This window comes from Rhinolophus sinicus, chromosome 14 (genome assembly GCF_057876585.1).
Source record: "Rhinolophus sinicus isolate RSI-liver-muscle chromosome 14, RSI-T2T, whole genome shotgun sequence".
Classification (NCBI taxonomy): Eukaryota; Metazoa; Chordata; class Mammalia; order Chiroptera; family Rhinolophidae; genus Rhinolophus; species Rhinolophus sinicus.
In genome coordinates, this window is record NC_142514.1 from 116,317,970 (window position 1) to 116,343,412 (window position 25,443).

General features: G+C 32.6%; 1 protein-coding gene across 4 annotated transcripts in view; it reads right to left on the minus strand.

The window, feature by feature from the left end:
- DYNC2H1 (dynein cytoplasmic 2 heavy chain 1) overlaps positions 1-25,443 on the minus strand; it is a 292,996-nt gene that overhangs the window by 212,585 nt on the left and 54,968 nt on the right. For 3 of the 4 annotated variants that reach the window (XM_074335553.2, XM_019717180.3, XM_019717179.3), the window contains exons 37-49: positions 23,475-23,674; positions 21,954-22,218; positions 20,529-20,736; positions 17,776-17,905; positions 14,813-14,968; positions 13,421-13,680; positions 11,761-12,007; positions 10,704-10,855; positions 9,450-9,594; positions 7,973-8,075; positions 7,280-7,447; positions 1,879-2,009; positions 452-700 (exon numbers count right to left, since the gene is read on the minus strand). In XM_074335553.2, the coding sequence (XP_074191654.2) occupies positions 452-700; positions 1,879-2,009; positions 7,280-7,447; positions 7,973-8,075; positions 9,450-9,594; positions 10,704-10,855; positions 11,761-12,007; positions 13,421-13,680; positions 14,813-14,968; positions 17,776-17,905; positions 20,529-20,736; positions 21,954-22,218; positions 23,475-23,674 (2,414 nt within the window). The remainder of the gene's footprint in view (positions 1-451; positions 701-1,878; positions 2,010-7,279; positions 7,448-7,972; positions 8,076-9,449; positions 9,595-10,703; positions 10,856-11,760; positions 12,008-13,420; positions 13,681-14,812; positions 14,969-17,775; positions 17,906-20,528; positions 20,737-21,953; positions 22,219-23,474; positions 23,675-25,443) is intronic. The other variant, XM_074335552.2, reaches the window with a different exon arrangement.

A 25,443-nucleotide genomic window follows, 5' to 3' on the forward strand; every position in this document is an offset into this window, starting at 1 on the left:
TTTATTTATTTATTTATTTATTTATTTTGGGGTAATCAAAATTGAAAATCAAATGTTAGCTATATAGTTTGGAAAGTAAATCCAACCCATAAACAAATACTATTTGGAGGAAATTTTAATTATTTTACAGCTAGGACAGTAAAATATAACTAAGAAGATAATTTTTATATATGCCTATATGCCCACATATGTCCTACATAAAGTCCTTCCTTCTGTTCCTTTTATATCCATCTAACATTCCATTCTGGAATACCTGAAAGTTAGAAATCCTAATAGGAACGAATCTTTTTGCTGTCTGTACATAAAAATATGATTTTCTAATAATCATGGGAAAAACAATCAAAATTAAAATAAAGACTGTATATCTGTATATCTGAGATTTAAAGGGCTTTAAGCTTTTAGAATATTGTGATTTAAAACCAAATAAAGCAAAAGATTGTGAATAACTCACATGTTTGATGTCATTTTTGAACTGCTTCAGTTCATATCCTCTGGAAATCTTTGGAGAAAACAGCACTGCTCCATGCATATGACTGACTAAAGAAGTGATGGTCCGACGACCCACACCACTGCGTCCTGCTAACAGAAGTGAACCTCCAGGAAAACTCAGCACTCTATCTATCCTAGACATATATTCCAGGACTTCTTGGAAAAGTAAGATATCTAAATTCTGGTTATCTCGTCCATAATGAATAAGACCCTTTTAAAAAATCACAAAGAATATTTTACAATGAATATAAGCCCCAATTACATAATAAAAATGTTAATTAACTAGATTAAGATATTAACTTTTGATACATTCTAGAAAATGGGTTAAATGAATACCTGTCATCTCACATTCTACATTTTATCTATCCAGTAATCCATCTTTATACCACTTTCTAAGGAAAGACTTATATTACGTCAAAGAAGTTCAAGGTCCACAATACTCAGTTACTTTTGGACATCATTACTAGCCAGTAGTAAAAAGCAGTATGAGATAGCAAGTTAATTATAAAAACTTCAAAAGTTCTCAAATTTCACCATTTGTTATAAATCAAGCCACAGTACACAGACCATAAACAATGCCAAAACTCTACAAACTTAGTGCCTAAAAATATTTTGTGAACTCTTGTTCTTACGCACTGCTTGGAAATGAATCAAAAGTCCACATACAGGTAGTATTATGCCGGGCCAGGAACTACGTGATTGAGTGAAGGGAGAGAGAGAAGAAACCAGACCACATAGTTTAGCAACTATGAACATTCCCAAACTTTGCAATATCAACACCAGGCAAGTCAGTATGTTCACCAGACCACAAAAAATTTTTCTTGACATAAAATCCACACTAACTTCCAATATAAATATTAATTCTCAAAGCAATTATATAATATTGTTTCTTCTTTTTAGTATAGTTAAACTTAAACAAAATTCTCTAGGGCAGTACTACCAAAGTTTCATTGAACTAACAGTATCAACATCTTCTGGGAGCCTGTTAGAAATTCAAATACTTTGGGCCCCATTTACTGAATCAGATTTCCTTGGAATGAAACCCAGGAATCAGCACAGTTTCTGGTTCTGGAAGTGATTCTGATGCTTATTAAAGTTTGACACCACTGCTCTAGGATGTTTTCCCAATTAACATTGACCCTCATGAATATTTCCAACATCAGATACCTTCTCCCAACATATATCATAGCAATTTCACATATATCTGTGTAAGTACATGTGTATCTAACTAGATCTGCCACAAATAACTAAATTTTAAAAGATAAAACCCAACTGTGTCTATTCCATATTCTTTTACTCCATGTCCTCAAAAAGCTTGCAATAAATATTCTAAACATTGACTACAATTATTAACCAAATCTCAATTTAAATTCATGATTCATATTATACCTTTCTAATAACATCCTTGAAATCTGCAGAATTTAGTTTTCCAAGTGGTTTTCCATGTGGAGGCAACAGTTGTCCTGGGGTTGCCCTTGTTCCTGAATCATGTCGGGCTCCCCATGTAACATAGAAACCATCTGTAGAAATAAAAGACATTTTGTTTTATATGTGTTATTTGTAATGAAAGCATCAGTAAATATATTGCTCACTAAATCATTTTTAAATTAATCAGTCCAAATAAGATTATCCCCAGAAAGGCAATGATAAATTAAAGTGTGCCTTGGAAGATCAATAAGATCAGTGAAGACACAAAGACTTAAATTGCTATATCAGACTCTACCTGAAAACTAACTGATGGGATCCTTATTTTATGTTTGCACCCTACTTCTCTTTCCTCCCCACAAAATGGCTTCCGTCTAACTTTCTTTCCCCTACTATTTCCCCCTTCTACTCTGTTTGTCCCATCCTTCTCCAGAATCACTATATAAAATTTATAGATTAAAAACAACATATAAAATTGGCAAATGAAATAATCTCAAAACTCTCAAGAAACAACATAAATTTATTAATAACCACCAAGAGCCTTAACTTCTAAAATAAAAAAAATAAAATAACCCAATTTTAATTAGGCAACAAAAATCCCACAAACCTCCCTGAAACTTATCTAGAGCAATGTTCCTGTTACCACATAAGGAAAATCTATTCACCATTCTGTTGAACTTTCCCCCCCAATTTCTCCGGGAGACTGTTCCATCAAGTATCCTCCTTGCCATATGCCCAGCTCAACAACAGGCTTACTTTCCCCAGACCCAAGCTACTTCATGTTCCTTTCCTCTCATTTACCATCACATTTCTTACATTATCTTCTATATTGCCCTAATCTGTAGGGATCTGGCTGTAAATTGACAAGGGCCTTTGCAGCCTGCAAGGTAATTCCCATGGGAAGCCTGGCCTCAACATCTTCCCAGAAAGTACAAGATAACACTAATGCAGCCACAGCCATACAAACTGGCCAATACACAAAACAAAATGTTCTACTGATACCTGCTTGTTCTGCTAATACTTGTTTGTATAGACAACTGTTCTAACACTGTATAAAAACTGTGTGTGAAATAAAGACTGCGCCACTGCTCCGCCATCCGTGGTCGGCGGACCTCCGGATCCCAGCTTTCCTGTCTCCGTGTCTTTTCTCAATCTCCTCGCCCTTCCCCCTCAGGCCAAGCCCTCCTGGCTGGCTGGCCACAGCACTAATCCAAATCTTTTTGCAGTCATTACTCCAGCATGACTGTGCGCATTTCCTTACTGAAGCTTTTTTCCTTGGATTTATACGACCAAACTCACCAAGCCACAACCACTTCTTTTCAGTTTTCTATTTATCCATTATATGTTTATTTTCCCTGGGATCAAAGTCAGACTGCTATTCTTTAATTCTAAACACTTATTTGAATTATTTAATCTTATTCTGAGGATTAAATTATCAACTATATACCAAAAAACACATTCAGTACTTATCCCTAGGAAAGTCTCCCAAGCTCTAGTTTAGTCCCATTATTTCCAATTGCTTAACAGGATATAATGCATGCATGCATTTATTAAACACTTATTTACCACACACCTGTATTTAAACATTGTACTTTCTGTTAGAGGTAAGTACTGAATAAGACAAAGATGATTGCCTCCTCCACAGAACTGATAAACTTTACGTAGATTCCCAAAAGACACTCAAAAAGCTTGCAAACATTCAAATACCTGTATAATATTGAACTCATTATCTTTACATTTCATCATTTCTCACCTGGACTATTGTAGTAGCCTCCTAACTTGTATCCCTGTGAAAAGTCTCCACCTCCTCAACTATATCCTCACTGCTACTAGAGTAACACACGCAGAAACAAAATCCGATTGTTCCACACCACTCTGATGTCACATATAGCTTCCCACTGCCAACAAGCAAGCAAACAGACACCATACCCTAATCAAGGCCCTTTGCAATCTGGAATCTAGCTCCACTGACTGCTTGAATCTCCTGTCTCCCTCTCCGCTTTACTATATGCTCCAGCTTTCTCAAGCCTTTGGTTCTTTACATATTCTGTTTCCTTTATCTTCTTCACTTAATATTTTCAGCCATTAAAATGCAGTTTGAGTCTCTATAATTGCTCAAAAAAATTAAAATCTTAGGTGTTAATCTAACAAAATGTGTACAGGATTTGTATGCTAAAAACTACACAGAACTGATGAAAGAAAACAAAGACTATTTAATAAATGAACAAATATACTAAGTTCATGGATTGGAAGATTCAAAATAATAATGATGTCAATTCTCCCCAATCCCATATATAGAGTTAATGTAATTCCTAACAAAATCATAGCGATATTGTTTATACACGTAAACAAGATTATTCTAAAATTTATATGGAAAAGCAAATAAACTGAAATAGCTAAGACAGTTTTGAAAAAGAATAAAGCAGGAGGAATTAATCTACCCAATTTCAAGACTTATTATATAGCTACAGGAATCAAGACTGCGTGGTATTGGCAAAGAACCCAGAAACAGACCAACAAAACTAATTTTTGACAAAGATGCAAAAGCAATTCAAGACAGAAAGATAACCTTTTCAAGAAATGATGCTAAAGCAAGTGGCCATCCATAGGCAAAGAAATAAGCCTTCATCTAAACCTCACTCTTTATATAGAAATTAACTCAAATTGGACCATGAATTAAAACATAAAACTACGAAACTTCTACGAAAAAAACCTTCAGAATCTAGGACCAGACAGAGTTCTTAAACTTCACACCAAAAGACCCTTAAAAATAAAAATTAATTAGTTGGACTTCATAAAATTGAAATCTTTTTTATCAGTGAAAGACCCAACTAAGAGGATGAAAAGACAAGCTACAAAGTGGGAGAAAGTATTTGCAAACCACATACTTGACAAAGGACTAGTATCTAGAATATATAAATAACTCTCAAAACTCAACAGTAAAAAAATAAACAATGCAATTAGAAAATGGGCAAAAAACATGAAGAGACATTTCACTGAAAAGGATGTACGATGGCAAATGAGCCCATGAAAATATGTTCAACTTCACTAGCTGTCAGCAAAATGCATATTAAAACCACAATGACACATCAACACACACTAATTAGAAAGGCTAAAATAAAAAAATAGTGACAAAACCAAATGCTGGCAAGGATGCAGAGCAATTCCATCCCTGATACATCACTGATGGGAATATAAAACGATACAGCCACTAGAAAACAGCTTGACAGTTTAAAAAAAAAAAAAGAAAAGAAAACCAAACTACACACAAGTACCATACAACCCTACAACTGCACTCTTGAGCATTTATCCCAGAGAGATGATTGTGTATATACACACAAAAACCTGTACATGTTTATCACAGCTTTCCCCCTAATAGCCACAAACTGAAAATGACCCAGATGTCCCTCAACAAGTAAATGGTTAAAGAAATGTAGTTCTTCCAAATATCCATTCAGCAATAAAAGGGAGCAAATTATTGAAACACGCAACAACCTGCATATATCTCTAGAGAATTATTCTGTGTGAAAACAAGATTCTTGAAATGGCAGAATTGAATACAGAATAAATTGGTGGTTTCCAGGGGATGGGAGGAGAGTGGGTGTGGCCACGAAAGGGCAACAGGACAGATCTTTGTGGTGATGCCCTGTGTCCTAAGTGTGTCAATGTCAATATCCTGGTGGTGATATTGTACTAGAATGTGCCAGATGTTCCCACTGGGGAAACCAAGTATGATACAAGGCGCGATTACTCTCTCTGCATTAATTCTTACAACTGTATGTGAATCTACAGTTATCCCAAAATAAAAAAATTATTTTGAAAAGTTTCAAAGTAACTTCCGCAAAAAAGAATCAGTCTCTTCCTCTCCACACCCCTAATATCTAGCATTTACACAAAATATGTTCAGGAAAGTTGTATTAATGGTAAAACACTTCATGCTCTAATGTAAGTACCAGTTTAACATCTATTAGCACCAATCTTCATGGCATCTAAATACACCAGCAATAGTGATCACTGCAAGCAATGACTTTCCTATCTGTATCTGCCATTAGTTTACAAGTTTCCTGAACACAAGAATGTATCTACTTTAAGTCTCCAAAATTAAATTTTTCTTAATAATATTCCATGATGTGAAAATCCTATATGCCTATATCTAATATATAGCAGCAAGCCTATATACTTTTTAAAATACCTTTTATTTAAAAATAAAATACTGAGGGGAAAAAGGCATTTACTGAGTCCTACATAGGCGACTCTGAAAGATACCAAACTCTAAATGATTCACAGACCCGGTAAGAGACTGATACTATCTAACGCCCCCAAAATATGCCACTTTCTTTGCAAGAAGACACTGTTACCTCAATTTTCAGATGGAAAAAGCACCATTTTAGAACCAAAGCCTCTCCACACTAAGCCATTAAACAGGCCACATTGACATAGACCCTCACTCAAAATCAAGCCAACTCTAGTATTATCAGGCTTCTCTCAGCATTTCATCCTTCTTTAGGTTCTCTTGAAATAATTTCCTGATTCCAAAACTCAAGCAGCACCTAGAAAATTACTTCTATCAATTTCAACATTCTTTCACCTTCAAGATTCCTTTTGGTTTATGTAATTATGACCCTGGGACCAATATCAAATCTAGAAATGCACCATATATAGAATGCACTATATGAAATATTTTTGAAGCCTAGCTTTACACTCTAATAAAATAGAAACTCATTTTGTAGCTTGAAAGAAGTTTTATTAGGAAATATTTCCATAATACGGTCCTCTTTTATCAAAAGCCCTTTTACCATGATGATTTTCATCATGTGCATTACTTCCACAGCAGTTTTCAAAATGCAAATTTGCTAGTCAACAGTAATAATTGCAAATGCGACACAGCTGCTTTGACTGGATGTTGCCATGTTTTGTTTATCATAACAGTGGGTGAAGCTGGTAAGAATATGTAAGAAACTCTGTGCTAGTGACATTATGAGCAGTGACAGGAATGAGAATGGTCATTACTCTCAAGAAATATTCATTATAATTGACTATAGATTTTCATAATAATCTTTGGGTTTCATACATCTACAACTATTTAAAAAACTTTATTAGTAAAAATCTTTCAGGAAATACAATTTTGAATTGAAAATGTTAAACACTATGGCCAGCACCCCTTTTTCTCCAAGAAAACAATTATCATCATATTTTATTTGGAACATAATTACTGAACTCTAACAAAAAAGAGCAGCTCCTTATAGTAAAAATAACATTAAAATTATCCAAAGTTTTAGACATATGAAATTATGCTACTAGTGCGAAAAACAATTGTAAAGTTCTCATAACATTTATATATTTATATAAACTCTAACTATATTACCTGCCATATTGTCTAATATATCTGAGCCCCAATCTCCTTGAAACACCGATGTTAAAATGCTGTCAAATAAATGAAGCTCCTTTGCACCAACAATTTTGTCACGAAACAAGCGCCGTGCTTCATACGCTACAATTTCTAATACGTAATCTAGTGGATGTTTTGAAGATCCTAAAAAAGGCAAAATTTTCTTTAATTGTAATTAAATTCAAATGATTTGAAAATAGTTGCTTTCAACATAATATTAGAAAAAAATAGAGAATAAGAATCTACATACCATAATTTTGGCATCAGATAAACAGAAGAAAAGAGAAAAAAAGTTTAAATTTATTTTGTTAATAAGTTGGTAAGTTTTTTGATTATTTAAAGTATACATTAAGCATTAGTATCTCTAGTTGGTCAATAAAAAGAACAATCCCAAAAGCATATTATACAAAGAATAATAACTTCATTTTTCCCAAAATCATGTTTTAATCATGATACTCATAAATAGTTTATATGAGAGCATAATAATTTTAATATTAATGTTTAAATTTAATGTTATTTTACTTAGTTTTTTAAATACTACAGTTACAATACTCATTTAATGTATCCATTACAAACAATATATAGCATAAATATACACACATAAACACAGATACCCTGTGTCATTCTAAAGAAAGATAAGTGATTTAAACTCAGGAAAGCAAAACTTACCTCCCTCTAAATCATATCTGAATAAGCCAAGAACCCACTGGGTAAGGATACAAGGAGTAAAGAAATAGTGACTATAATCATCAACTGTAAATTTGGCCCGCACCTGAAAAAAAAAAAAATGCAATAAATGCTCTACTTTCTTAAATGTATAATCATGTTATAAAGTTTTCATTCACCTTAGACTCACAGGAATGCCAATTTCTACCAGCAGGTGGAACTGCATTTCAAAGTAATTGATAACCTTAGTTATCTTGTAGATTACGTTTAATGTAATTAAAATCATTATCTAAGAGGAGTTGTTCATAGGCTTCAACAAACTGCCAAAGATTGTCCATGGTAAAAAATAAAATAAAAGGTTAAAAAGTACTGCTAAAGAAAGAAATTCAAACCTAAGTTTTATAAAATAGTGGTTGCAATTCCAGGGCACTCATAGGTCTAGGTTAAGACCCACTTTCTAAAGTTGGAAACCACAGAGCAACTTATGTTCAAGAAGCCACTGAATTTTAACATAATCAAGCGTCGCTCCTCAAATACATAACCAGTAAAGAGTCTGCCCCTTCCTCTCTATGGACGAAGCCACCGCTCTTATTCGGGCCTTGATCACAGAACATTTGCACTAATCTAGAAAAAAATATATAAGGAATTTCTTGTTCTCTAACTCATCTTTCCTAATGTCTACTCCAATTTTAAAAAAGCATCTTCCACAAACACTTGCATAACTTTCACATGATATTCTGTTCACCTAGGAAGACCTTTCATCTCCAGCCACTTTGTGAATTTCTATTCATTTTTCAAAGTTCGGATCATATTACCGCTCTCCTTAGCAACTAACTACCACACACAACAGTTACTCCCTCTTCTTTTTTTCTCTGTAACTTATATATATTGTTGTTATACTTATCACACTGTATTAATAGTTTATTTATATGACTAGGTCCCTCATTAGACTGAAATTCCAAAGGGACTCAGTCATCTTTGCATCCCTAGGACTAGCCCTGGAAAGATAATGTACTCAAGAAATGTCTTCTGGCATCCTTAATGCCTATTTTCAAGTATTGTCTCACTTTACCAAGAAAGGATGTATATTTCCTCACAGGTAACAGGAAAGAAGTAAACGTCAAAGGCTACTCTAGGATTTGAAGCCTGGAAGATAGAAGCTAATAGAAGTCAAGAGAAAGATCTAGTTTTGGAAAGAACTCCATTCTAAATATGTTAAATTTGAGCTGACAGCAGAATAAACATCCACCCACTGATTCATTCAGTCAATATTTGAATGGCAATTTGAAACTGTGTCAGGGAATGTAACAGTGAATACAACAGAGCATAGCCCTCACAGAGCTTACTCTCTAGTAAAACGGTCTAGTGAACAAAAGGAAAAGAAAGCCTGAGCATCAACACAGGCCAAAATTAAAGATAGTACTTCAGAAATGACACAAATAGGCATGAAAACTACAACATACTGTAGATGAATTTATACCTGTTCATACACTTGTACCATAGATCCTGCTAAGAGAGAAATTTTTGATGAAGAACCCCAAATAGAATGATTCTTCAGATTTTTATGTAGAACTGGTTCCAAATATGCTCCATAAATTGTCTGTAATTGTTCTCTTTCTGGGTAACTAAAAAGGGGCATATAAGAAAAAAGTTGAAATAAATCAATATTCTAAATTATTATTTTAATATTAAGTTAGAGCAATGGTTTTCAAATTGTGCCATTCTGAGACCTAGATACCCTCCAAGGTTTACCCAAGGGGTAAGGTCCCTATTCTCATTTCAAGCAAATTAGATCCCTAACTATCTGTTGTGAAATACTGAGGGTCATAACAGAGGATTCCAATGAAATTACTTAAAAAAACATAATTGAAAAACCACTGATCTTCAGAAAAGGCAAAAAGAAAAATTTTGCTCAAGATAAAGCATTTTGAGTTATGTATAGCCTGTATATAGAGCAGTAATCTATCTCACAACTATAAAAGTAGAACTAATACAAAAAATAAAATCAAACTCCAAAACTAAATTCTATCTCAATACAACTTAATTGGTGGCTGTAACATTTCTGAAAGAAATTAAAATTATCCTGAAAACATAAAAACAAGATTTTATAAGGCAAAATGTAACAAAGGAAACAGTGTCGTAACCATAAAATTCAAAAGTCCTGTAATGATTATGGACCATTGAGAGAGATGGATGTACTAGGAGTACTGCTATCAGGCACTAACATAACCTAACTCTACTTTGTTCAGATTTAAACTCTCTTTTTAGTCACATTCATAACACTGGATAGTATTTTTGTTATGAAATCCATAAAACATTTAAAACTAATATCTACCATTCAGATTCCTGATATTGACATTTTAGAACAGAGACAATACAAAACAATTCTATTTTATTTCTAATACACAAAAAGTGCTGATTAAAGCCTTCATTATCCTAAATTATTGCCTATAGTTTGGGAACAGCAGGAAAAAAATTAAGAGCTTTACTTATTTAGGATATCTTTAATAAAATGCAAACATATAAGATGTCTCCCACAAAACAAAACAAAAAAACAAAGATTTAAAGCTTTAGTTTGACTATAGTCTACAGCTTTAGTTTGTAGTTTAGTCTACATTTTGAAGAAACATCATTAATGGATACCTTTAATAAAATGCAAATATATAAGATGTCTCCCACAAAACAAAACAACAACAACAAAAAAAACACAAAGATTTAAAGCTAAGTTACATACTCTATGGCACAAAGGCGAACAACAGAAGTAAATCTGGTAGAAAGCTTATGTCTTCCCAGTCTTCCTCCAGCTGACATAGAAGCCACAATTTGAATGTTTTCTAAACCAACCCATTCCAAATTTTCATCATAAAATCCTTGATATGTCAATACCTATTTGAAAATAAATTTTAGAAGTAAAAGTTTAATGCTTAGGATTTTCTAATCATGACATATTTTTGCATAAAATTCAATTGTTTCTAAATGCATTCATCATCCTCTACCTAACTCAAGAATTTAAGATTAAAATTTACTCTAAGTTCTTATATCATTGAAAAGAAACACTGTGCATGACTTGTTCAACGTTAGCTGAATTATCCTCATTATAAAAATGCTTTTCTCCAGATAGCATAAATCCACCAGCAATTATCAAAAAGAAAGTGAAAAGAAATAAGAAAAAGTATGAGGAAAAACTTTTGGTTTCTTTCTATAAATATTTTATTATATTCTGTAGTTATACATTAAATCTAAATTTGAAGATATATAAGCATAATAAGTTCTAATTTAGAATATAGTTTCTAATGTGATGCAAATCACATAAAAAAATAAACTCTTCCACACTGACTGAAAATGTATGGTCTCCGATACTTACATAGGCAAAGAGGGAGATTAATGGGCTAAAGCAGCCAGAAAGGGGCATGACTGGGAAATCTAACTGCTCTTCAAAGAATGCATACCTAAAAAATGCAGCAAAAACTTCCCCAACTCCAGCACCATTCTCAGCTTCTGCTTTCCTCCATCTTTTAGGAATAAAGGACATGTAATAGGTATAGAGTAAAGGTTGTTTTTACTCTTCCTGTCATTTATCAACTTGATGTATTACTAACTTCTAAAGGGAGGACAATCAAAAAAAGTAGCCCTGGAACAAGACTGAGATGCTACAAGAGTTTAATTTCCACGACATGCTAGATGAAGCTGCCTCTAAGGAAGAAAGCAGAATATTTTCTATCTATAAGAAAAGTTAATGAAATTAAATTGGTTTCCAATTATTTCAAAACACTTCAAGTGGTAAGACTCACCTGTTGCAGGAAAGCTATCAAAGTACTGGTCCCCCATTTATCAAGCTTGGGAAGGTTGATATCTTTTAAGTATAAAACAAGCCTTTCACAGTCTTTTGGTCTGTACACTCGCCCAGTATTAGTACTAATAACCATGCAAGTCTGGCTCAATTTCTGCAGGAGATGTCGAGATGTAGTTTGTGCACTACAATGAACTGTAGCAATTTGAGTGGACCGAAGCTGGGAAAAAGCATACCTGAGCAGCATCCTATGAAAGATGTATGACATTTGACTTTCAGAATGCAATCAATAAAATACTTTTTATATTCAATATAAAATTTCTATTTTATAGATATTTCAGTTTCTAAATTATGAATGACGAGGTTTAAGGGGAAGATGGTAAACATGAATATGGTTTCTATAACTATCAAGGTAATTTTCTAACATCTAGACTAGAAAAAAATTAATTCATGTTTTAAGGAAATCTTGGAACTCCTTCAGTGAAAAAAATATCAAAGTTCACAGAAATAATTTTGTTTGATAAAGTATATACAAGGTGTGGACAATTAAGTTCATGAATTTGTTGCAACAACGTTGCTAACTTTTTTTGATATCAGAGGAATTATTCATTATGAATTTGTACCATCGGGACAAACAGTTAACCAAGTTTACTATTTGGAAGTGCTGAAAAGGCTGCATGCAAAAGTCAGACGATCTGAACTTTCTGTCAGCAATTCGTGGCTCTTACGACACACAATGTACCAGCTCACACGGCACTGTCTGCGAAGGAGTTTTTAGCTAGTAAACAAATAACTGTATTGGAACACCCTCCCTACTCATCTGATCTGGTCCCCAATGACTTCTTTCTTTACCTGAAGATAAAGAAAATATTGAAAGGAAGACATTTTGATGACATTCAGGACATCAAGGGTAATACGACGACAGCTCTGATGGCCATTCCAGAAAAAGAGTTCCAAAGCTGCTTTGAAGGGTGGACTAGGCACTGGCATCAGTGCACAGCTTCCCAAAGAGAGTAATTCGAAGGTGACTGTAGTGATATTTAGCAATGAGGTATGTAGCATTTTTTCTAGGATGAGTTCACGAACTTAACTTTCCAACCATGTATATATAAAAGACATCAACTGTTTCCCCTCAGTTGAAGGAGAGATTTTAAGATATTAAGTTCTCCAAGTTAAAAAAAATTACTATGATTTTAAAAAATTTTTAAATTACTGCTAGGAATGTGAAATATTCCATGTATCCTTTATTTCCAGAAATTATACTCAGTAGGCATTAAACATAGGCTGAATGTAACTAATTAAAATCTAGTTTAAAAATAGACAGCTAACTTCAAGATTCATTTTTTTATAAATAAAGCAAATAGTAATTTGTGAGTATATCTAAGGTATTCATTCTTTGTGTGACTGTATGCATAGATTCTTTGTATAAGTATCTTCTCAAATTGCTCTCTTTTCATTAGAGAAAACATAACCTGGCAGAAAATATGACATATTCTTTTCAATAGTCATATTATTTTTACAAGTAGTGACAATGAAGAATCCTTCATGAAAAGGGCTAGTTCAACCAAAAGAAAGGTAACAAAAGCTGTTAAATCATTTTAAAAGAGGAAACAAGCATAAATCCACAATATGCACCTCAACCAGTATTTTTCTGCTCTTACCCTTTGCCACATCCTTCTGGTCCTACAAGAATAAATGGCTGTTTAGTGTCAGAACTTAACCAAGGTTTGAAATAATCTAGACCTCGTTGCATGTCTGGAGTCTGAATGACTGGAAGAGTCTGGCCATTACTGAAATCATCAGCAGTCAAGTTTTCTGGCTTTTTCAGCACATAAGATGCTAATCGTCCTCTACTGGAATCATAGTAGGTGTCCATTGGTTTGTGTGAGTCTGGAGGGGCTTCTCGTGCCCAGTTAAAAACCTTAAGAGGAAAAAGTCGTGATAGGTTTTCACTTACTCCAAATAGAGTATGTGAAATTTTAACTTTTTAAAATAAAGGTACCAAAGTGAAACACCTTAGTTCAAAAAAAAGTTCACATACACAAAACCTACTATCCCTGGTAATTAAAGTAACATTTTATCTCAAGTATTATTCTCTATTATCAATTAAGCAAATGAATGTCATCCAGTTTACATATACACCAAGGTACAAATATATTTACCATTTAACTGAGTTCTTATCACTAAATTACAAATCACACAATGCAGGAATCCTAACATTTCATTTCCATCATATTCTGTGCCCATTCCAGTGATAGCACCACTGTTCTCAACCAGTTATTCATCTTTCTAACTCTGAAAACTGTTATTTGCACAGATATAAGAGTAAAGCAGTGAGTTAGCCTCTTGTGCTACTCTGCAACACCTTTATTCCGAACTTTGGCAAGAGAATGTCTGCTTAAAAGCAGCATATATATGGCACTGATTGGTAACAATGAGAATTATCTGGCAACAGAATGACCATGGAAATGTAAACCAAATACAGAAAGCAATAAATGATGGTATCAAAAAAGGAACAAAATGATAAAAATGCAGAAACATAATGTTGGAGCCAACTCAAAGGAATGTATGTTCAATTATTTCAACAGAGGCCAATAGGAAGAAATCCCTTAACATGCAGAATTCAGTTTTACCTTTACATGTATTTAAAGAAAGAGTTATAATGATTAGCCCATCCTCGCACCCTAACTGCTGAAACTGTTCTGGTTAAACAAATAACTAAAAAATATATTATTCTAAGATTAAAATGAATGAAATAATTATATTTATTCATATAGCTAAGTAGGTTCAACAATGTCTAACAAAAAAAAATATGTTCCAAACTTTAGCCTATTAAAATATAATTTTATATCATAAACTAATTCAAAAGAGAAAAATAAGTATACATATGAATGTATATACATGTATATAAATCCATTATTATACTGAACACATAATTTCAGAATTAAAAAGTTCTATACCTTACAGTTACAAGTCATTGTATTTTGGCAGTTAAGAGTCGATGAAAGTTACAGAAAAATGTTGACTGAATATAGGCTTTTAATATGCATTACCTCTTTGGTGAATTCCAAACGTGATTTCATGTTCAAATTTCCACCCAGGCCCCTTATGAGGTTAATAATAAATTGGTCATGATCTTTGCATCCATATAGATGTGACAAACCATTCATCACAGTCCCAACCAAACTTGTTTCCACCACATAGTCATTCTGTTAATTGAAATCCACAGTAGAGACAAAAGGCAAATATTAACTAGTTAACTTAGAACCATACAGATTGATATTCACATGTCTTTTCTAAGGATCATCTTTAAATTTATTCCTCTATTTAGTTGTAGAAAGTTTAGATTTAATTCAATGTATATATACAAACTTTGAAAATAAAAAGTAATCATAAAAACAAAATTGTATATTTCTAGCTATAAGCACTAGAGTCCTCAAATAGCTACATGATTTGTTTACTTCCTAAACCTGAAACACATAAAAGAAAAGCTAAATCAATGAGCATTGGTGTAAAAAGAATAGTTCATTTCCTCTTGCTGTTAAAAAAGAAACAAGAGGCAAGGGCTTGATTGACGGCACTGGACAAGAAAGTCTAATAAAAGCAGGCGTAAATGAAAAAGCATTTGGCTCTTTCTCTCTACGCAGATTTTAAAATGAACCTTTTGGACTGAGGTGGTGTAGATGATTTTGATCTGTGGTCCTCTGGGGCCCTGTGTAACTGCCAAGTTAGGAGTTAGGAGGGGAAAGGGTTCTCATTAATCTGGAAGTATTTATGCATTAGAATCTGTATGAGATGCTAAGTATTTAAAAAGAAAGGGTGATCTAAACAGAGTACTACTTGTTTTTATGGAATTCAAGTCTAGTAGAGGAGATGGTTAACAAGTTGTGGTAAGAGCTTCAGAGCAGCAGAACAGAATGTTCTGAGAAAGGGTAACTCAGATTGAAGGCTCAAGGCCTCTCTGAAAAAGGTGACATTGAAGCTAACATCTGAAAAATGAGATCTATCAGGCCAGGAAGAAAACACAACATATGCATAGGTAAGCCACTGGTATAGTTACAGAATTAAAAGAAACTTATGCCTGAGTAAGCAAAGGAAGAGAGGCAGGCAAGGGCCAGCATGTGTAGAATCATACAGGCAATGGTAAGGAGTGCCAATTTTATTTTCACTGCCTTTTGAGTGTTTTTAATTAAGAGTGTAAAATGATCCAATCTGCATTTTAAAAAAAACACACTCTGCCTGAATAAATATTTTTATGAGAATAAAGAAATGGGAGGCAGAGCAGGAAAGAGGGAGATGGCTTAGGCCATGCTAAGAGTTCTAGGCTCTTAAAGGCGAGATAAAAGAAACCCACATATTTCCTTCTAGATTGTCTAATTTGCTAAATTAATACAAGAAAGCAAAGCTCTAGTTACAAAAAAAATCAGCATTTGACCAAAACATCCATTATGGTATATCTCTCAGAAACTGAAAATGGTGAACAAAGAACAGAATAAGAAAGAAGGAACCCTCAACACATAAAAAAAATTTCAAACAATAACAGGGAACTGACCTCAAGACAGAATCAGTTTATTTTCTAACTGAATCTTTAGTATCTACTCTATGGCTTAATAATCTTACCCTGTCACCATTTCTACACTCACAAACCCCTATATATCAATATATTCCATCTAGTATTATATTTCTCATTCTAACATTAACAGCATGCAAGTAGATGGCCTCAATATATTTGGATTTTCCAGCCTTGTTAGGCTCTGGATGTTTTACAGTAATTAAGTAACAACGTATCAACTGAAAAAGTGCTACAAACTAGGCATCAGGTGTTTAATTGAGCACATATATTCTCATTCTTTCACTACTCTGTTATTATCACCATATTTGGCTCTGAGGATACAATAAGGAGTAGGATAGTCTTGGTACTTGCCCTCAAGGTCCCCATAGTTGAATGTAAGCAATTATAATACAGTTAGAAGACATTGTATGTTGCTGCAGAAGCAAAAGGAGACACCTCAGTCAGACTGAGGGCTGATGGGAGTTGTTCTTTCCCTAAGACCTCCAGGGAAAACTATCTCATTTGCATCATTTCCCACAAATTCCTATTCCTCCATCTTTCATCTTTACAAAGTCAGAAAAGAAAAAGGTTGAGAAACTAAAGTGAAATCTCCACTTCTCTTTGTCTAGTTTAATCCCAAAGTATTGACCTCTACATCAAGTTCAGATTAACAAATACTACAAAAAAAAAAAAAAAAAAACTCATTGCTGTTTATTTCCTCGATTTTATGTTTACATTTTTCATAAAAGAAATGATATTAAAGAAAAACCAAGAAAAGTTGAAAATATGTAGAATATATGAAAGCTCTCTATTGTCTTCTTTACATGTTAAACTTCTATTTATGCTTCAAATTCAAAATTAAGTGTGATCTCCTTTTTAAAACTTTCCTAGAAGACAGTAATACTCTCTTCCTCCTGTTATATTGTAATTATCTTTTTACATGTAATTTCCCTTCAATAGACAAACCCTTCCTAAGAAAAGGGATTGTCCTGTTAATGTTCACCTCTCACAGTCTCATGTAGTGTTATGCTTGACATATATTAGATATTAAATAAATTGGTTAAATAGACAGATGTTTTAATAAAATTATAAATAACTCACCATCCTTTTTCTATTTTAGTAGTACCTTGACATTGTTTTTAGCATAACACATATGTATTTACTGACACAGTAAAATGTGACGAGATGGATTTGCAATTAAATTTAGAAAGTCATTCCAACATTCAAGATTTTTAGGTAAGCAGCGCAAGATATTAAAGATGGGAGAATTAAAGTGTTTTAAGACTAACATAATAAAATGTTATGCCAAGAGATAGATAGGAACAACAATGAAAACATCTATCTCTCACTACCCGCCATATGCTGGCAGAGCTCTACTAAAAGGCAACCTATATGGAAGTGACAATCTTAATCATTATATTTCTCACCTAAATTATTAATTATGAAATGTTATGGTTAATTTACCTGCTTTAGAACCCATTGTAAAGCTTTTCCAAAATAATTTCCAATCCAGTTTTCCAGGTTACTCCTGTATTTCGAAGGCTGATTCCTCAACCAAGATTTTATCAGAGAATTAAGATCTGTCTCTTCATCACTGAAACAGATAAACAAACACATAAGAAATTATTTAAGAAGAATTGTCAATTTACATTCAAAACAAATTTCTGCTCCAGTAAACATTATTCTAAACATGTGTCTGCTAGTATACAAGCATTGACTTTAGTTACTTCTACATATGTATGTGTGTATATATTAGTTACTTCTATACATATATATATACATATACATATATATATCATAATTAAAGGTATCATTTTCTGTAAAATAAAGCAAATAAACTTCATCTACATTATTATAAATATAAATTAAGGAAGGATTATATATCCACAGGTTAGCCAAAAAGTAGACTAAACCCTTCCTACTCAATAATGATCTGCTTGTTAGAAATACAGAATCCCAAATCCCATCCCATACCTACTGAAGCAAAATCTTCATTTTAACAAAATCCCTGGGTGATTCAAATGCACATTAGAGTTCAACATGCATTGCATATTAATACAGAGCTTCAAAAATATATATTTTTTTTTTCTCTACCCCAAAAAAGCCAACTACAAATTCCCATGGCACTATTGAAAATCTTCCTAAAGTAAAATACGATTCTTAAATACATAGTGATGGAAGGAGAACTGACTCTGGGTGGTGAACACACAATGGGATCTATAGATGATGTAACACAGAACTGTACACCTGAAATCTATGTAACTTTACTAACCGTTGTCACCCAATAAACTTTAATTAAAATAAAAAGTACAATTATTTTAGCAAAGCATTAATTATATGATTAATCTCCAATGATTGATATTAAATATAATATTGACATCTTATTCAAAATTACATCTTACATAATTACAAAAAATTGTAGTTAAAACAACTCACAGATTAATAATTTTAGAATTGACAATAATTTTAATTAATAATTTTAGAATTGTAATTTTAGAATTCACAATTTTGTCATTTTTCCTTTTCTAACACTGTTTCATAGCAACACTATTAAAAACTGAGCCCCTGAATTTTTCTCACATTTCTATCCATTCTAACAAGGAAAAGGAAAATGGGAAGATTAAAGGTAAATATTCCAATTACATTAGATAGGCTCAAAACAAACAAAAGACTCTAAGCTCCTTCAGAATAAAGACTTTGTTGTCAGTGGTATCTCCTCAATGCCTATGGCAACTACACATCTTGGTTTGTCCAAGACGATCCTGATTTATACCAGTTTCCCCAGAATAATTAATATTAATAGCATTCGCTTTCACTATTAAAAGGTCCTCATTTGGCCTACTGCATAGCCAAGTGCTCAATAAATATGTACTAAAGAAATGAATGAAACCTAAAACCAAAGTACAAATTAATCAAACAGCAACTAAAAATGTTAATGCGTATTAGTATTTTACGTGAAATCATATGTATTCATTATGCCTCTCATCATACATATTTGGTTCACCAAGAATTTTCCAACATCTATAGTGATATGTGGTCTTTTGTTTCTCTTAAATATCCATGGCATTCTACTTACCACTTATTTTACCTCTATTCTATTTTGTATTTTAATTGTTATATTTATTTTATCTCCATTTGAAGGTATGCTCCATAAAGATAAGCCCTCCATAAGTGTTTTATACCTGTCTTGCTTTTTCTCTCCCAAAATGCCTAACGTAATGTCATATACATAAAAAGCATTCAATAAATATTTTAAAATTTAATTATAGTCTTTTCTTTTATCCTATTTTTCTCACAAGATTATATAAATACATGGAATAAATAAGATAAATTGTGTGAGATACTGCTACAATAGCCATAAACCCAGCATTATATTTTTAATAATTAATACCTCAAAGTGTTAATTGGACTTCATGACAAATTTAATATAAACAGTTTCTACGATACTATCAAAGTAAGCAATTAATTAATTTTGGAAACTTAATTTGAACCAAATTAATAACACTATCATGTGTCACACAACACCTAAAATGGCTTGAAATGGCCCTAAAAGAGTAGAGCACTTTATATCGACTGATAAATATAAAATTCTAAAACCTGAATTCGAAAAGTAAAAGAAAATGTTTTAATTATTAATTTTAAGCAATAAAAATGGCTTCAATGTCCATGATCTGCTATGTGACTACTGTACATAATATCTAAAATTAGTTTATTATTCATTTTTGCTTTTTAAGCCTCTTCCAAATACACTGAAGAAGAAAGAAAACATTAAGTAAAGAGATTCCAATCTGTAAAATAAAAGATTGGACCATTATTTAAATCTAGATTAGTTCTAAATTTCTATGAATCAAAGATTCTACAATTAAAATACTGCTACTTAGCCTCTAGCTCATAACTAGTATGTTCACTTCCCTGAACTCAGTCATAATATTTAAATAAAATAGAATAAAGAAAACAAATTAAATACTTGCTGTTTCACTTAAGCAAAAAAAAAAATAACTGTTTAGTAATTGTGATATGACTAAACTGCTGAAACAATTCAATTGCTATAATACAGGAACTCTAAATGAATTAACAGACTAAAAAAAATAAGTTAATCAAAGATAAGGAAACAAATTATATATTATTTATACAACACTTATTTCACTCAGGTATGAAACCAAAATAATAATTGAAGAATATTCTAGTATAGCATATGCAAATGCTCTATGGTTTACCTTAGAAAGATCATTCCCATTCTAGATATTGTAGCTGGCGAGGCACAACTTAAATCATGAGTTTCAAATACAAAGTTAACATTTGGGCCAAACTGAATCCTTTCTCCACTGGGCATAGTGAGTAGTCGATTATCATCCAGAACAGAATTCAGAGATTCTATCCATTCAGGGTCAATATCACCATCACAGATTATCCATGAGTTGACATCTATTTTCAAACCATAAAAGTAGAGGTAAAATAAAAAATGTATGCAGTGATAATAATTAAAAATAAGGAATAAAATAATTATCTCATTCTTCAGAAGAAATTTCCATAAGTATTATTTTATAGTTCTAAAACTGAAAAATAAAGAACAAAAAGTTGAACAAGTTGAAATTTTTCATGCGATTTTGTACTACAAATGTGATGGAGAACACATGGACAATCCTAGCTCAGCTGGCCAAAGACTAAGTTACATACCCCATGATAATGCTCTATCTATATACATACAGACTTGAAATCTCACTAAAAGAAAACAAGGTGTGTAAGACAAGTATTTCTATTCCCACATTCTTCAGATCTTTGTCTTCTACCACATCCTAAGAATCTATGAATGCTTGCTGTGTAATATCTCTTTAAGAAAATATAGGAAACCCACTCTTTAGTTCCCTATATGAGAAATACAAAAATTTGCTACTGTCAAATTTATTTGATACACAAAAAGATGACTTCAAAGAGAAGTAGTGAAGAAGGTTTGTACACAAGCCTTTCTATAAGAAAAACCTTTTTAATCCATCCTTCCTAAAATGAGAGTGGTGTCAAGTTGTACTTAGTGGAATATTACTGACTATGTTGAAAAAGAAAAGGCTACATTGAAAATCCCTTTCAGTATCTTAGAATTCTAAACCTTTCACTCACTGGCTTAGGATAACAATTATAATTACATTATGATCTAACAAAAAGTAGCAAGTCTTCTCAGATCCTGGCCTAAAACTCTCTTAAACACCAAACCATAAAATTTAGACCAGGAATCTACTATATTATGACATAAACTTTCAAAATTATTCAAATCTCTGTATTCAAACTGATGAGCTAAAAGTGTTCGCACACATACCAATTTTAACCCTAAACAAAACGTTGTCATCTTGCTTATTTATGAGGCATTATGATATCAACTCAGCAGTCAAAGATTTTATATTTGTTCAGTAAATTAATCTAGTGGTGGATTTCAATTCACCCAGATTACTCTGAGTTTCTATTATAATAAAAGTTGCTAGAGAGTACAGGTCAATATGATAGCATGTCTTGGGTCCCTCCAAAGTAAAATATCAATGTACATCATTATAAAGCAGTTTATGGTCATGTATAAGATAAGAACAGCATTATAGACAAGACCTTAACCTCTAAAATTAAGTAAAACAATGAATCACACAACAGAGACCAACCTTGAGGTTCTCGAACTACTTGGCGAGCACTGTTTGTCAAAACACCATCAGACCATTCCCTTGTATCCATGTCAATATGGCCTAATAATTGATGTCTGGGCATAGCTTTGGGATTCATGGTATATTGTTTTACTACTTTGCCAATTTTACAAAGTGCTGCCCTTAACATTCTCCAAAGAGTTGATTTTCCAGCACCACTTGGACCAACAATAACAACTCCCATTCTCTGGCATAACTGTTCATACAATTCCAAAGCCTTCTTGATCTAGTAGAAAAGAAACATGTTTGTATATCATTTATAGTGTACAATCATACACAGTTCTGCTCTCATTCCATCATAGTTATTCTATTCTAAACATATAAATAAAGGCCTTTGATTTTCTCCAGTGGAAGATAAAGCCTTAAATAAAAGAATACACATAAATAAATCTGAACATATGAGTATTTACTATGTGGTCTTTAAATCCAAGATTTCTTTAAAAGAAACATGCATGTTTTCCAAGTTATTTGATACAACATGTTCATGGTTTTCTTCACTCATTCATTCAAATATAATATATTCATTATTTTTTTCACTTGTTCATTCATTAATATCCTGTCTCCCTCAAAAAGAAAACAAAACTTGTGAAAAAAGTGTTCATTTTGAACATGTATTTGTGCTACATAAAAACACTTAGTAAAAGAACTTCTCGGGGCAGCCAGTTAGCTCTGTTGGTTAGAGCGTGGTGCTCATAACACCAAGGTTGCCGGTTCAGTCTCCACATGGACCACTGTGAGCTGCGCCTTCCACAACTAGATTGAAACAACTACTTGACTTGGAGCTGATGGGTACTGGAAAAACACACTTAAAATAAATAAAAGTTAAAAAAGAAAAAACAAACTTCCGTGAAATGTCAAAATGAAACTAAATTATGTATAATCAAATATATATACGTATATACATATATATGTACATACAGAGGGTGCCAAAAAATGTATACACATTTTAAGAAAGGAAAACTATATTAAAATTGTAATACTCCATATATACCAATAATAAAAGATGAATACAAGTCACATTTGACTTCTCCAATTATAAGACGTGCTCAAAGTGGTTACCATCAGCGTCCAGACACTTCTGATTACGACAAACTACTACTTGAGCAACGTTGACCAAAGTGTCCACTTGTATACATTTTTGGTACTCACGGTATATATATATATGATCTATTATGTTCCAGGCTCTGTATTAGGCACTAGGAATAAAACAGTGAGCAAATACAAACATGGATCGCATCTTTCACGGAGTCTACTATCTGGGGAGGGAGAATCAGTATTAATCAAATCTACAATTAAACATTGAATAAGTATATATAACATAGGGAGGGAGTTAATCTAGACTTGAAGATCAGGGAAGACTTCCCTGAGCAAGTGAGATTTAAGATGAAAGATGAAAGGTAAGTTAAAAGAAAAAGGATAAAGATAATAAGGAATTAACCAAGAGAAAGGATCAATATATTATAAAATAGTCTTCATAGTTACCTGATTGGGTATGATTTCATAATTGGCCTCCTCAAAGACTTGCTTTAACGCAGTACTCAGTTCATCATATTCTACTTCTTTAAAGTCAATTCCAGGAAACACATCTTTAATCAGTGCATCAAACCGAGTGCAATCAGCAAATGTGAACTTTGACATTGTATTAAGCCTCAATGCTTGTACCACAATATGATTTTCATTAACTAGAGAAAAAGTTTCATTTTAAAATTACTAGTTATGAATTCAATGACTATAAAAATAGTATTTAACGGCCTTGATATACATTATTAGTAACCAAAGGATGCACTAAAATTCAGTAACATGTAAAGACATACGCTATCAATTGAACTGGCAGGCTTACGTCACTATCTTGTTGACTGCTGAAAAAATAAGTATCACTAAGTAGAGTCATGAGTTCTTTTCCATAGAATTTGAATCCCAGGCATCCTCAGATTTCAATTTAAAAAAAATGATTATCATTTATATTTGCACAGTACTCTACCATTTTGATGGGATCCTCATAATACTGTATAAAGCAAGAGAACTAAGAAAACATTAGTATTATTATAATTTTGCATATGACAACATTAAATATCTAAAAGTTTAATGACTTACCTGAAAGAGCACAGAAGTAGTATGTAACTGGGATTTAAAACCAGATCAACTAATTCCAGATTCAAGTATCTCATCAAATATACCAATATTGCCTCCCAGAGATTTTATGTCATACGACTAAAAACTAACAAATGGGGCAAAAATCTTTGATCAGCCTTGCTCAAAACTGGTTCATAAACCCATTCTTAAACCAAACATAAACACTAATATGATTGCCAGATTCTTATTTTTGTCAAGGTTATTAGCTGCTGATTGGTAAGATATACTTAAAGGCAAGAAACTATTTTTAGTCAGTATTTCTCTATAATTGCTTAACATTTCTATGTTTAAGTGTATATATATATGTGTGTGTATATATATATATACATATATATATAAAGAGACTTGGCTACAACTAGAGTTTATTTCATGCACTGAACTCATAGCAAAACAATCTTTATTTACTACAGGTATGGTTTAAATATCTCTTAAAAATCATTAGAGACAGTTGAAAAGTAGTTATTTCATACTTCACCAAATAACTGCATTTGCCCTGGCACATGCCCACCTACGAGCTAAAGTAGCTTCCTTTTAAGATGCATACTTTGACCGTTTAGAGTCAAAATAAGTAATTTCATGTAGTCCTTTTTTCTACGCTGTCTTATTTTCATAGTGTTTTAACTTAATTTTTAATAGTAACCTGAAGAAGCTGAACATTCAGCCTTTCATGAAGGCACAGATCCATGGGTGGGGAGAATAATTTATTTTATATAAATGGGGGGAAAAAGTGGTAAAGTATAATAAATATGCATGAATCCATAGCGATCTAAATAAATGATTTAATAAATACATAAATGGGGAAGAAAGACAAATCTTTACAGAAGAGTTTCAAATAATAGTCCATCTCGAAGAGGTGGAGCTAATCATTGCCTTCCCACTTTGAAGGTAAGCTAGATATAGTAATTAGCGTCCAAAGAGTAGAGTAGGAAAAGGGGAAAATAACTTTACAGTGGAGAAACCTGACAAACACTAAGATAAGTGATAAAGGTGAACGTCCCCAGTGGTATCCATGGTTATTACGTACCCACTGATACAATGTGATGAGAAGGGCACTCCACTGCTGTGGTATTCTTTCCACATATTTATAACTCAGTCTAATCATGAGAAAAACATCAGGAAAAAAAAACGATAGAGGAAGAGTCTACATGATACCTGACTAGTAATCCTAAAAGACTGTCAGTGTCATGGAAAGAAAAACCAACTGAGAAACTGCCACAGAGCAGAGGAGACTAAGAAGACATGACAACTAAACACAATGTGCTACCCTAGATTCAATCCTGGAACAGAAAGAGGATATTAATAATAAAACAGTGAAATC